Here is a 14,291-nt window from a genome sequence, read left to right as displayed (position 1 = left end):
TAGCCACTTGGATGATAGAGAATTCAAGAGAATACAATGAAACCAGAATATATTCGTATAAAAACCAATGAGAATAAATGTAACTATAATCCCTCAATCTGGGGTTAAATTTATCAGCTGCCCTTCGCTATACAATACTCTACTTGTCACCCACCAAATATCACAACACTATCTGTTTGTTCTCAATCACTTTGATGGAAGGTGAAGGCTCAGGAATGTGCTTCACCTTCACGTGGTAAAAGCAAAAACCAACATGGAAACTGGTGGTAGTGGTAGCTCTCTAGGCTGCACATTCTGAGGCTTTACACCTGTGGACAGAAGGAAAGGATATGTAAGACTAGCATACTAGTTAGCCACACTTTCTACAAAAAGAACTTAGAATTCATTAGCCGACCCTGTATAAAGGCTTTAACATGTTTGTTATATTCGACTAATTTGAGGATCAAACTTGGTCTTTTATTGTTGTAAGCATATGCAAAACCGGCATACTAAATGCACGAATCTAGAAGTGCGAAACACCAAAAGAAACGAGGGAGTTATAATCGATGCCTCCAAGCCAAACATGCTAAAGCACGTGCTTTACGTTAGTCTCAATTTGACACCAACCTTTCAGAGACGTATTGATTTTGCAAAAATTCTTACCAGCATCTGAGGGATCTTCAAGAATATAAAAGACAAAGTGTATAGAACGCTGGAGATGATAACAGCTGCAATGATGTTGCGGCCCAGTTGTTTGTCGTCTTTACTTGGCACAAATGCTGTCTTCAATGTGTTGGTAAGTTCAAACAGCCTGTATGAAACCTGCAGCAAAGGAAGTAACATTTGTAACTTCAGGCTCCTAGAAATATTTAAAAGATGTTAATCTTTTACTTACTGCAACATAGATGGAAGTGGTAAGCATGAAGTTCAACATTGGGTAGTTTGGGATCAGAGAAAGAAGCAATTTAGGCTGTCCATCTGGCACCCCTGATCTGCGTAGATAAAGCAAAAGTTAAATTAGCGTGTGTGCAACCGAGAGAGAGAGAGAGAGAGTGAGAGAGCATACACAGATAAAAAATACATCTACATAATTCAGGCAATAACATTTTCATCATTTTGTAGATAATAAGAAGAGCCTGAAAAGGCAAGTCATGGTTCATAGTTCAGCATACCTCAACCATATGTGGATTTGTGATATGTAGGTCTCTAATGTGATCTTCCCAAGCCATCTGGTGAATCATCAAAGAAAAAGACCGCAAAGGATCTCAATAAAAATATCTTCCAATTTACAGATAAATGTTGGATTAGTGGTGGTATGGTGAGGCATCTGGCTTCACTTCTCCAAATAGAACAAGTATAAAATGTAAAGATGTTAAAATACAATATCACTTACGCCAAAAGGGTTAAACTGTAGCTCCGGAAGTTCTGGGTCAAGTTTCGCAGGCATATATAGACACTGCTCAGCAAAGATGAAATGGTATGTAAACTACTGCCAGCAACTTCCCGAAAAATAAAGAAAAAAAAAATCAACTGAAGAGCTGTGGAGAAAGAAGTGCATACGTTATAGGAATCCATGAAGTGTAAGGATGGTACTTATTGTATGTGACCTTGGGAAGCTTGTATACATACTCGAACCATAGATATCCAATCTAAAAATTACAAAAGGAAAGTTCAAAATCAGATGCAAAATTTAAATACCAGTGGACAGACTCTAATTATGGAAAAAACAAAATACCGTCAAGGAAACAATTGCAACTGCTGTTTTAATTGATATCCTACGTTTCACTTCTGTTTCCTCTAATTTCTCCATCCATCTCTCCACCTATGAGAATAAATCCAAAAAGTTAGGCATGGACTTGAAATTATACAGATAAAACAGACGAGCTGTACAAAAAACAAACAAACAAACAAAAGAACCCGTACAAAAGCAGTCTCATCTCCAGAGAGCAAGGAACTCTGCATCTTTATTAGGACTAGTTGAAAAATTAGTCAACGTGTGATTAAAAACTTACTGTTGGATGATAGTAAGCATATATCATGCCAATTATCCATATGTAGCGATCAAGGCCCGAGCGGAAATGCCACTCATGCAAGAGGGGATACTTAGATTTTGAAGGATTTGGGTCGGTGTATCCTGAAATTACATATATGTATTATCATCAAGCCACTTAGCAACAATCAAGATTGAGTCAGTGGAAAAGCAAAATATGGCTAGATACTAACCAAGAAGAAAAGTGAATGGCCTCCAGACCAGATCAAAGATTCCAGGTAATTCCCATATCAGAATCACCACCAAAAAGCAAGCAACAATTTTTGCAGCAATGACTTTTCCACTCTCATTATACTTATTTAAAATACCAAGCGCCCCATAAACCATAAGAGTGAAAAGAGTATGCATGGGGCATATGTAATACAACATGTAACTGTTGTTAAGGACTACGCAGCAAAAAAAAACTAAAAAGTTTAGCCGCCACATCATCTGTCCAACAAAAACTAGTATGTCAGAAGCATATAGAAATAATTAGATAAAGAATCTCAAAAAAACATTAGAACTTACAAGGGATGTACCTGAGCAAACCTTGCAAGGCTGAAATCCTTCCTGACATAATAATATGAGAAGTTCCCAAATCCAGTCATCCACACATATGCAGCAATGAAAAGTCGTATTGCATTATAAATTTCTGTTGCGGCGAAGTAATGATACATTAAAAATAGTACCTGTACATAAAGAAAAAAGTCTAAAAAACTACAAGACCATCTATGCCACCAGGAAACAATACTATATAGACTGCAACAAGAATTTTATATGCATATAAATGTGATATGTTAAAAATCACAAGCAATTGAATTCACAGATAAACCCAATAATTGTTGGCAACACACCCATCCAAAATGCATAAGTTGATCCCATGTCAATACAAGCAAAAACCAACAAGGACTCTGCATTTGCAAGGGATAAAGGCAATTAAAATACAAAAACATTAAACAACTTGGCTTCCTATTAGGACTATATATAAAATGTCTTTTTGCTCATAAACAAAAAATGCATGACAAATTCCTCAACACGCAGTTGGATAAAATTTTTCTAGATCTCCTCTCACTCACATTAGTTCTTTTTCCTTTTTTTTCCCCTTTTTCCGTACATGTCAAGTTTTACATAATTGTAGCAAATTTGAGTAATTAATCTTCCATCTTAAGGTAGTTGTTCAGAATTCACCACCACTGTAGAATATAACTTGGGATCCTATAATTTGTTCCATGAAACAAATTATAGGATTTCAACTTTACACTGGTTAATCTGAGAATGAGTGAATTCAAACTGGCCAATGCACTCACCTAACAGAAGATTAATATTGCTTCAAATAAAGATCAAGGATTATGCAGCACATTTGCAGTATTTACAGATGGATATGCTACTGTATAAGTTTCATTTGCTTAGGTAGCATTACAAGATTCCAATTCCAATGGAAGAAAAGGGCCTAATGTATTCACAGGATTAAGAACCTCATAATGCATTTTGACGGTCCTATAACCAAATGAGATGATAAAGCTAAATATAGCACACAATGTAGCTGCACCTGTCATAAACTGCTTGAACTCCAATTAGAGTAGGAAATTAAGTACTCCAGTTACAATTTATTTCTCAAAATCACTAGTCTTCATCAATTAAATATACTACTATGCAGTATCTATGAAGAAAATATGTTTCTACGTAACAAGCAACGCAGGCAATAAGAAAGTTCTTCCAGATTTAAAAAACTGGAAGGAGCTGGAGAATTATGTTTGGTTATAGTTCAAGTACAAATTAAATCACCAGAAAGAAGAAAAATAAATCCTCTCTTGCCCTGGAAACCAATTAATAATAAATTAGGACTTCAAAGACATAAACACGCCATCTAGATATTCATTTGAAGCCACCAGCCAAAGGAAAACACTAACCTGCATCCAGCCTTTCCACTCTTCAGTTTGGTGCCTGTTTAAATACAATATGGATTTTCCTGAAAATGGCGACCTATCATGATGTATCTTAAAAGATGTAGCTGCTGAGACTATGATCAAAAGGAAGTAGAGAAACAAGAAAAGATCCCGATTGTAGCTCTGCAAAAACAAAGTATTGTTCAGAGTCCAAAGAAAACAGAAATACTTGAATCAGTTTTCACAGTATCACAAGCTTTAAATGCTGAATTGCCTGATGGATGCAAATGGACCAAGTCACAGCCAATAATGGACTCAGAAAACAATAAGAGAGGATCTTGGTCGTGGCTAATTTTACATGTAGAGGCAAAATCCTTCCTGACTATTGCTACATGTTAAGCAAAAGAGACAGTGAAGCATTTGCTACTCCAGTGACTAGTAATTTGGTTTGTGGTATCATGCCAATATAAGGGTCTTGGGCGCCAATTTTCTTTCTCCTTTTTCTTTTCTTTTGTTTCTTTTTTGGAGGGGGCAGCAAGAGATTCAACCTGCCAGTCCAGACAATCTTCATGATTTCTGTGTTCAATTATGGGAAGACAGAATATGTCAAAGCTGGTAAAGAATGTAACATTCTCATTCTACATTCCACTCAGTGAACTTTTTCTTCTTAAGATTTAAATTGATCTACTACATATTTCACCAAAGACGATACCAAAACTTGCCCTGTAAGGAAGGAACAGCAATATAAAGGGTATGGGCAAAACCTTTTTTGATTCACCCAAGAGATTTGTCCGATCACATAAGTAGAAGTAGATCAAAAGGACACCAAACTCAGACCTGGAGAGAGAGAGATGGTGAGGAAGTTAACTTTCTAATCATGTCCTCCAAATACTGAAAGCATAAAATTTCACATATTGAAGACAAAAGACTTACATGGCTCTCAGTATTAACCGATTTTCAAGCAAGAAAGAATCTTCCAGTAACAAGAATCTGAAAAAAAATAAAGAACATAAAGCATATAAACATGACTAGCTAAAATTCATCAGAATAATCCAAAGCAAAAAGTAATCTTATACTAACCTGACAAAGTGAGATGTGATGGACGAACTCCGAGCTTTAGGAGAAGCTGAAGGGACACCTCCCCCTTCCAATAAAACCGCTCTGTCATCTTCTTTTACTGTTTCATTTTCCACCTCAACCAAGCTGATTTCAGAATGCCTGCCAGTAAACTGTAAAATTATTAAAAGGGAAGTGAGGGTCCCTGCCTAGCTTAAGATGAGATGACCAAGCAATAACATATTCTTTACCTGAAAATAGTATCTTTTAACTAAAAGAGGGAACTTGCAGTAAGCTTTTTTATAGCTACACAAGTTATGCAACTCGTCTCCTAAACTGCATTTTCTCCAATTTGTTCAATTCTGCTTCATTTAGAATGAAATTGCATTTTGTTGAGGGCTAAATGATTTTGTGCTTGGTAAATGCTTTATTGTTCTCCCAGACACAAAAGCATTTAGGTTTACACTGATTCCACACCTTTTAGTGAGCCTTAGCAACTCTTCAAAAAGATTAAGCATGTCAGCTAAAAAATTGACCAAAGCAATGTACTTTTCACCACCTAACATTGCATACCATTATTAAACGGAACAATTTATACCTCCATGGCTTACATGAGCAAGTGCCGCAGAATAAAAAGGAAAAGACGAAAAGAAAATACAAAAACTAAGAAAAAGAATAACTTATACCATCAAAATAATTTGCATTACATGTGCTTTGATCAATAGCCTCAATGCACGCATGTTGAACCTAGAGACCCAAAGTAACACATCAATGTACCAATTACCAAATGCAATTTTTTTGTCGTGATTCAACGTTGTACTAGCTGGTAGACACACGACTATATCAATTATCTTTATTCATCGCCATCTTATGAAACTTTTTTCACATGAAGATGGTGTCAGAATGCTATCTCATCAATCCCTCACTAAAAGGTTGCATCAAGAAAGGCATACATCATAAAATTTTCCCACATTTTTCTTTTGCATGAATTGTCAATGTGAATTTTAAAAGTCAATTGACACTATGAATGTTATGTAACACCCCATTCTCCCGAACATGCTACTAAACCAAAAACTAGGGAAATTTTTTTTGAAATAAAATATTTAATTCAACTCCCATTGTTAAATTAATTTCTTCCCCTTTGACTCATCTAATAAATCCCCTTAACCCATTTTCTTTTGGTTAAGTATAAGTTCACCCAATGATCACTAGAGTCTCACCCTTAATACATTTGAAAATGCAACCATTTATTCTAAAATCATGATTAAGGGTAATAATCAGAGTGTAGGATTTGATACAAAGTTACAAACAATGTAAATGGAAGGTGAAAAATATTATTGCTTCTCTCTAACTACATGAACAGACCTTTCTCTTTTAGGGCTGGGAAATCTGTACATTTAGGAATAAGCCAAAAAAAAAAACAGATTATATAATCAAAAATATTTACAAGATACAATAGGATCTTTCTAAAAATGAGGATATGATTGGGGATTGAGGATATGATAGATCCTGCAAGATGCGGAAACTTTCTGAATTTAGGAAGATCTTGTAGGATTGCATAGAACTCGACTATTCTGAGAAGATAGTCAAGTATCCCATGATACTCGAGTACTATCCTGCAAATACTCGAGTATATACTTGATTATCCAACACAGATTTTTAACATATATAAACATTTTTATATTGAACCTTAGTGATATTTCCATTTTATTAAGGGTGATAAAATTCATGAAAATTTCACAACTAGAACACTCATAATATGACCATGTGTAGAAGTATCAAGTTCAAAGGGCAACATTTGACCATTCAAAAAATGATATAAAGTTGACTATTCACAGTTTCATTCCTATTGTGACACACTCATGTATCTCAGGTATTTAACTGACCAATTCTCCACCTTTTCATGTAAGTCATACACTGTTGGAAAGCTCACTTGACTTGGCTACAACATATCCAAAACTCATTTGATTTTATTAAGGTTTGAAACTTCCAAATTTGACTCAAAGTCAGCTGGTCTGGCCGAGTGACAACATTGCGCAGTCGTTACCAAATCAGGCCTATCCTTTTCTACAAAAATCAAATGAACATGAAACCAAGTTTGATAGAAACTAGACTTCCTTTACCATCACCTGGAATTTTCTTGTAATTTAATATATTGTATACTGTTCCCAGGAAGCCATCAAAACATACTGTTTGTAGCAATAGAAAAATCTTTTTTCAATGATTCTTGTGTCAAAAGTTCGCCAACGCATCCTAGTTTTTGTTGGGAAAATATAGTTAAGAGACATAACAATATACTAGGAACTCTGCTTAAGCCCAAAACAGTAAGTGTTACTGAACATTAGCATAAGCTGATTTCTCATTCCATACTTTCATAACAAAGTAACCTTACATCTCAAACTTTTAGTGGTCTACATATTACTACATAAGGATTCATTTCATTAAAAAAAAAAGAACCCTACCAAAATGAAACTTATGTAGTTTAAAAGCTTGCAAGAACATAGGCTTGCAATATGTAGCCAAAACTATATAAAATGTCCATCTATGCCTCATAATCAAAAATCACATTTCTTCATTCAACAAGTTTCTCTCTTGTCATTGGAAGATCCATTCCTGCATCTACATATATATACATTTTGTAGAAGGACAATACATTTGAGGACAAGCTATACATTTATCAAACATTTGAATAAGCTATTTTACATGCATCTTATTTTCAACATATTTCAAATGCATCAAACATTCACATATAACGTGTCCTTTCTAAAGAATAAGTGACAGGCATATGCATAGTAACTTTCAACATTTTCCACAAAGTACTCAAAATGACATTCATGAAGCCAAATCATCACATCAAAAAATGCAAGAAAAGTCTCATACCCCATAGCTTGCTTTACTTGAATAAGACTTGTAAGCTTATGTTACAACCCTCAGGTAGAACTCACCCTCAAAAGCTAGTTGTTAAGGGGAAGGTGCCCAAGAGGTTATAAAACCTATCAGGAGTCTAAACTTCCAATGTGAGACAAGTCTCATACCCTGTTGTGGACCATAACATACCACCACGCTTCGCAACCTAGCACCCACGACAGCAAGCTGTGCACTAGCCACTGCTAGTCCCGGGCAAACATTGCAATGCCAGTGTTACCTTCGTCGTTGCTCGCTTGAACTGGGAGTCATGGGACCGGCTTTGATACCACTGTTATAACTTTTGAGTAAAACTCACCCTCAAAAGCTAACTGTTAAGGGGAAGATGCCCAAGAGGTTATAAATCCCACACTCCTAGGAGCTTGAACTTCCAATGCGGGACAAGTCCCATCCCCAGCAGTGGACCATAACAACTTCCTAGCTCCTATCATCTTTAGCCAAAGCCTTCTACAGTTCTACTCCTTAACTAAGCCTCCTCCTCCTCCTCCTCTCCTCCTAAGCCTCTTCCTCATCCTCCTCCTCTCCACCTAGCTTTCTCCCTTCTCCTTTGTTGTCATTTTGGCTTGATCCATCTTTTTCTTCTCAAGACCCACACACTTCACAATTGAGAATTGTCAAAAAAATGGTGGAGACCACCATTGTTACTCCTTTATATACACTCCAAAATTTGGCCAATGGGCACTCATTCTTCTTCTTGAATTACCCTTCTGCTAACGTGGTAATAAAAATTGAAATTTTTTCATTAAAAAACACTTCAATTTTGATGTAAAAATGCCCCTTTAATTCAAAATACAATTATTTAAGACACAGGGCATCATAGAGGGTTGGGGCCAAGGGTCAAAGTCCCAATTTTGTGAAAAAATAGAAGGGACCTGATGGTCCTTTAAATTGGCAGCTGGCTGGCCCATTCCTCATTGCAGCACTGTGCAACAAGCAGGCTGCTCGTTTGCTGCTGGAAGCCAGCTGCCCTGCTGCTCACCTTTTTTTTTTTTAAAAAAAAAGGTCATTTTATTTTATTTTGTTTTTAAATTTTGCCTTTTCTCCTTTCTCTATTTATTTATTTTCCTTTTTCTCTTTTATATATGTATATAAATTTCTCTTTCTCTCCATATATATCTTTTTGACCAATTTCTTTGGCCAAGTGCACTATTTCCCAATTTCACATACATATTTATATATTTACTTATTCAACCACTCCCTTGGTCAAATACACTACTGCTCAATTCTAATTTAATTTCACACTCACCCACCAAATCAGAATTTTCAATTTATTCATCAATTACGCTTATTTCAATTATTTTTTCCTCATAAATTAACACTCAAAATTATGTAAAATTTAGAGATATATTACACTTACACCCCCTCAAAAGAATTTCATCCTAGAAATTTGTTTCCATTAATGATCAACATACCCATTTAATAATTTATCTCAAAACTAACACTCCAAAAATCTTGTAAAATTTTGGGGGCTTACATGCCTTGCCACCAACCATAACTTGGTTAGCATAAGGTATGGTTGATGATGATGATCAAATGTAATTTTTCATATATCATTTATTATTAGCACCCGTATCATCAATACCTCTTATATTTTCCTATTAAATAACTTTTCTATCTACCCCTTCCTTTAAAAAATACTATCTTCTAAAGGAAGCCATCAATGAACTCTTAACATTTTCATGAAATTTTATTTACTATATCTTGATAGTGCATTTTTACTTAATATATATAGAAACATATTGTTAATGAATGATGTAAATAAGTCTCATGCACTTTAGACACCCGTTTTCTTTGACCTGATTACAGATGATAAGCTTTTCCTTCCTTCCTTACAAGAAAGTAGTTAATATATTCCCGTTGTTCTCACTTGAAAACTATTCTAAATTTGACAAATAGAATACTCTTTTCTTCATATAAATAAGACCCAACAATTTTCAGATAAAATCTTCATAGAAACTTGTTAAATAACTGACACAAAAACAAATCAAACAGAATATTCTAGCAAACCCTTCAAAACCAGTAGCAAATGTTAAAAGTGTGATACAGAAATTATGTATGCAGTCAATAATCAATAAAGTTGCAACAAAATTCATAAAGGTGGTACAGGTGAGAAAATATGTAGATAAGTCATAAGATTCTAGTTGCAAATGTGTAAACTGAACAGAAGATACGACAATAAATTCTATCCAGAATTGAAGGCAGTCTACTAACAATTTGGATGAGGCTGAATTTTTCTTGTACTCCAAAAATTCTGAATATACCCAGGCCAAAAATATTGGGATGCTTCCAAGCAAAAATGACACCTGCAATTAGGAGATACTCAAAAATATGTAAAAAATATGGAAGACAATACCCATGGAGAAAAGGCTTAACACAAGGTAAAAAAGCAAATTCAATCCAAACACCATGCACAACGGTACAGGAAGAGAGAGAGGTCATGCTGCGAGATTTAGTACATTCACTGTTTGGGAAAAATCTAAGAAATCTTGTTGCACTGAACAATAATACATTTGTCGATTCTATCCCTCTATATCTTTCTATATGATTAAAACACAAACTCATCAAGGTCCACAGAAAAATAAAATTGCATTACATATAGCAAACAGAATAAGCTCGTATACAAGTGAACTTTAATACTTCAAGCTGTTGATCCAACATTCTTTTTTTTTTTTGGGGGGGGGGGGCTAGATAGTTAATCCACATTCTACAAACTAGTTTACAAGCTTGATATTACTTAATTCATTTAGCAAAACCAGCTTAACCAGGTGCCTTACTATTTGTTCTGTTCGGAGGTCTCTAAAACGAAATAAAGAAGGGTAGTGGATTATCGTGCAACCATATTGAAACCAATACAGCTTCCATTTTTACACTTCTGCACTCACAACTCAAGTGAACTCTTATTAAAATTCACCAATTTCATGAGATCAAACATGTCTTATAAGTAATTAAGTTAATTAAAAAAAGTAAATTCCCGAGCCGACTCAACTGCAACCTGCTACCCAGGTATTTTCTCTTAACTAATATCAGTTCATTTAAGGAAAGAAAAAAATAAGAGAAAATTAAAAGAGAATGAGAAAATTAGATTCAATTCCTTTACTGTCATTTCCTATCATTTTCTTTACCTGCTTTTTTCCCTGCCACAGTTCATAGTTCTGAATACAGGGTAAAGATGACAACTTCTCTGGGAAAAATGCAATAAAATCACCACAATATTTTGCTTAAGCCAAATTAACTGGACCGCCAATTTTACTATTAAATCGGACTGAACAATTATCATGTCAGCATGAGGCATAAGATAACAATCAAATGAGCAAAGTCACACAATACATATAGAACTATTCCAAATATACCTGAAGTACATCCAACTTCCATATTTCCATATCTCCGTACGCAAATCTTTATATATCTAATTAAACAGGCACATCCATAATATTCACCGACTAGATAAAACTACACATGCATTGGTCACAAAGACGGCATTGCACTGAAAATTTAGGGGACGAAATTCATACACAGTTGGAAAGTTCCGAAAGCGAAATCATCTAGAGTCCACAGCAAAAAATCCAAGTTCGCAACAGAAATCGCCAAATCTAAACGACTACACAGGCCCCAACCACCGACAACGCAAAACACAAACGTCGTCCGAAGATCTGACAGGAAATGAGAGGAAACCCACAAAGCGAACATCGAAGTCGAAGCCACTCACCTGGCCGGGGGTTAAAGGTCCGTAGATCAGCATCGTTGAGGGCACAAGAAGCTCCGCTTTGGGGGCAAACCTTAAAGCGGCGGAATCAGCACACCAATGCGCATCAGAGAATTTGCTTGTCCGCGTATACCGGTGTGCCGTACACCAGATCCACCGAGGAGGCCTAGATTTGCTGCGAGAACTTGGAGGTAGAGTGAAAAATAGACCAGAGAACTGTCGGCTAAGTACGAAGGAAACGTGAGAGAGAGTAAATGGTAAGTAGAAACAACAATCGAAGGCTTAGGTTGAGAGAATGTGCAGCAGTTAGTTGGGGAATCAATCGAGGCCACAGATTTGCTCAGTGTTGTAACAAATAACAATGGTGGATCTCCTCGCGGAAGGAAAATTACCTGCAGCCCGTGCGGTCGCATGGAATAATTGAGCGCCTTTTGATACCGCGTCCCCCCCCCCCCCCCCCCCCCCACAAGACATGGCCTGGTTGACGTTTGAAGTTGGAATTTTGTGACTCTTGATTATCTTGTTATTATATTTTAAATAGTACTAATAAAGACATTCATTCATTTGAGAACTTCTTTTCTACAAGTAAGTGGATAAATAAATTTTTTTTATAAAAAAAAATTATTATTCTCGAACAATATAAAATTTACCCGACATAAACAAATTAAAGAAGACATGAGCCTCGTAATATTGCGCAATGCAGATAATATAATAAAATGCTTTTCTTTTTAACATGATTATTGTTATAACTTATCAAAATTAAATCACTATTGTTCCAATTTATCAAAACACCAACTCTACCCAATAGAACACATAAATCACAAGGATACATTATATCCCAGCAAAAAGAAGAAGTGGTCATGTATAAAATTATTATGAGGTTGGTTATCTGAAAAAATCATTATTAAGACTAGGAAAGTTATTAACATCATATGGTCAATTATTTATTATTATTTTTTGTCATTTGTCAATCCCTGTGTACTGTACACTGCTATTAATGTGGGTGATGTGCATTGTAGCACCTTCTTTATCAGATATCCAATTTTCAAATAACAAATGTCAGTTGTATACTTCTTTGGATAACTTCTGAGACGTTGAAAGAACCTTCGTTATCATATTCGGCCTTGGGTTTGGGTATGGGTATAGCATATATCCCTCCAGCAATCCTTAAGAGTCCTTGTTGGCTTGTTCTTATCCTGCCCTGCCACACTACTGTTTATTCTATTTCTTTTAATATCTACTATTCTCCAACACTAAGAGGCTGTTTTGCGCAGGCTTTATACTTATAATTTGTGTAAAATTTAAAAGGTAACTAACATTTAAGTTGATCAGATATTTGAATAAATATGTTTTAAATTATCATTTATATAGTTATGTATTTAGTTTAAAAAAATTAATAAACTATTAGAATTTAATAAAAAGACAAAAATAAACATATTATTGAATAATATAAATAAAAATACTAATATTTAATAAAAATTAATGTCTAACTGAAGAAATTTCTACGATGTTGATAAATTATATATAATTATTAAAAAATATATTAATATAATATTTTATATTTTAAATTTATATTTATTTTATAAAAAATATTAAATATATTAATATAATAGACATTAAAATATATATGTTAAATATATATATGTATATGTGTTATATTTATAGTGAAGGCAACGGATGACGACCACGAGAAAATGCAGACATGGAGACGATGGCAATAGACTAGGGTGATAGAGATGGACACTACAAATAAGGAGATCTAGGCATGGTAACAGCGTTAAACTAAAGGCGACAATGATAAAAGTTAACAATAGAGGAGGTGATCAGAGAAGGAGACGAGAGAGAGAGAGAGAGAGTTGTAAATATTTAAATTGTTTGAAAGTAAATTTGTAATTGATTTGATCATCAAAATAAGCTATCAATAACTTATTTGAAAAATCTGATAGTAGCTTATCAAAAATGTTGTTAAAACAATTTATAAGTTCAGTAAAATTTAAAATCTTTAATTTTTAATAAATAAGTAATAAAATAAAATATATGACTTTTAATGTCCGATGAGAGTTTATAAATGATCAAAACAAACAGCGGAATACATTATAGGAGAGTTTATTAATAGATATCCATTCCACCAATTTTATACATACATGCATCATTATCCAAATTGCCAATGCAATCTATTTATTTACCCAAAAACTCTTATGAAAATTAGTTATTATATTGGTTAACTTTTTATTGAATATTAAATTAGTTCAATTTATTAATAATTTTCGCATAGAACTTAAATGTTGGCCCCTTGAGAATGAAACAAATTACAGTCCATTTTTTCGCCCATATTTAGCAACTCCACACCTCATTATAATTCATTAAAATAAGTCAAATTTTGTGGGTAATTTTATGTTGACTGATGAACTGACTTGGTCACTCACTGGGCTTGATTTATTGACACTGAATCCTTATTTATTGTCCTATTTTACTGGGGATTATCACCATTGCAAATTTTTCACATACAAATTTGTAATTATTTACCTATTTATTTAATGAGTTTGATAATGAGTTGGAATATTGTATATAATAATAAAATTTAGTTAATTAATTAAATATATAATGTGTTTTATATTAAACTAAAAAATGCTATTACCAGAATTATAAGTCCTTAACTACAAAGCATAATATGATCCAGTTTTTTAATATTATCATCAATTAATATAATTTT

General features: G+C 34.2%; 1 protein-coding gene across 1 annotated transcript; it reads right to left on the bottom strand.

The window, feature by feature from the left end:
* Nucleotides 1-32: 32 nt before the first annotated feature.
* On the bottom strand, nt 33-11,991 carry LOC127798906 (protein REDUCED WALL ACETYLATION 2). The gene is made up of 16 exons (XM_052332548.1): nt 11,582-11,991; nt 10,087-10,178; nt 4,975-5,112; nt 4,828-4,884; nt 4,659-4,731; nt 3,919-4,077; nt 2,548-2,697; nt 2,203-2,458; nt 1,992-2,113; nt 1,715-1,801; nt 1,540-1,628; nt 1,373-1,435; nt 1,152-1,208; nt 875-971; nt 643-801; nt 33-308 (listed from the first exon to the last, which is right to left on the bottom strand). The coding sequence occupies exons 1-16, from the start codon at nt 11,612-11,614 to the stop codon at nt 303-305; spliced, it is 1,638 nt and encodes a 545-aa protein (XP_052188508.1). The 5' UTR covers nt 11,615-11,991; the 3' UTR covers nt 33-302.
* Nucleotides 11,992-14,291: the final 2,300 nt, after the last annotated feature.

Source organism: Diospyros lotus, chromosome 4, assembly GCF_014633365.1.
Source record: "Diospyros lotus cultivar Yz01 chromosome 4, ASM1463336v1, whole genome shotgun sequence".
NCBI classification, from domain to species: domain Eukaryota; kingdom Viridiplantae; phylum Streptophyta; class Magnoliopsida; order Ericales; family Ebenaceae; genus Diospyros; species Diospyros lotus.
The sequence above is the reverse complement of the archived record's forward strand: the minus strand, read 5'-3'. Positions and strand labels throughout refer to the sequence as shown.

Excerpts from the sequence above, each read along its gene's own strand:
- LOC127798906 (XM_052332548.1), bottom strand. The coding sequence starts at position 11,614 with ATGCTGATCTACGGACCTTTAACCCCCGGCCAG. Across the intron at positions 2,459-2,547 it reads GCCTTGCAAGGTTTGCTCAG|ATGATGTGGCGGCTAAACTT; the intron begins GTACATCCCTTG and ends TTTGTTGGACAG. Across the intron at positions 1,802-1,991 it reads ATGCTTACTATCATCCAACA|GTGGAGAGATGGATGGAGAA; the intron begins GTAAGTTTTTAA and ends TTATTCTCATAG.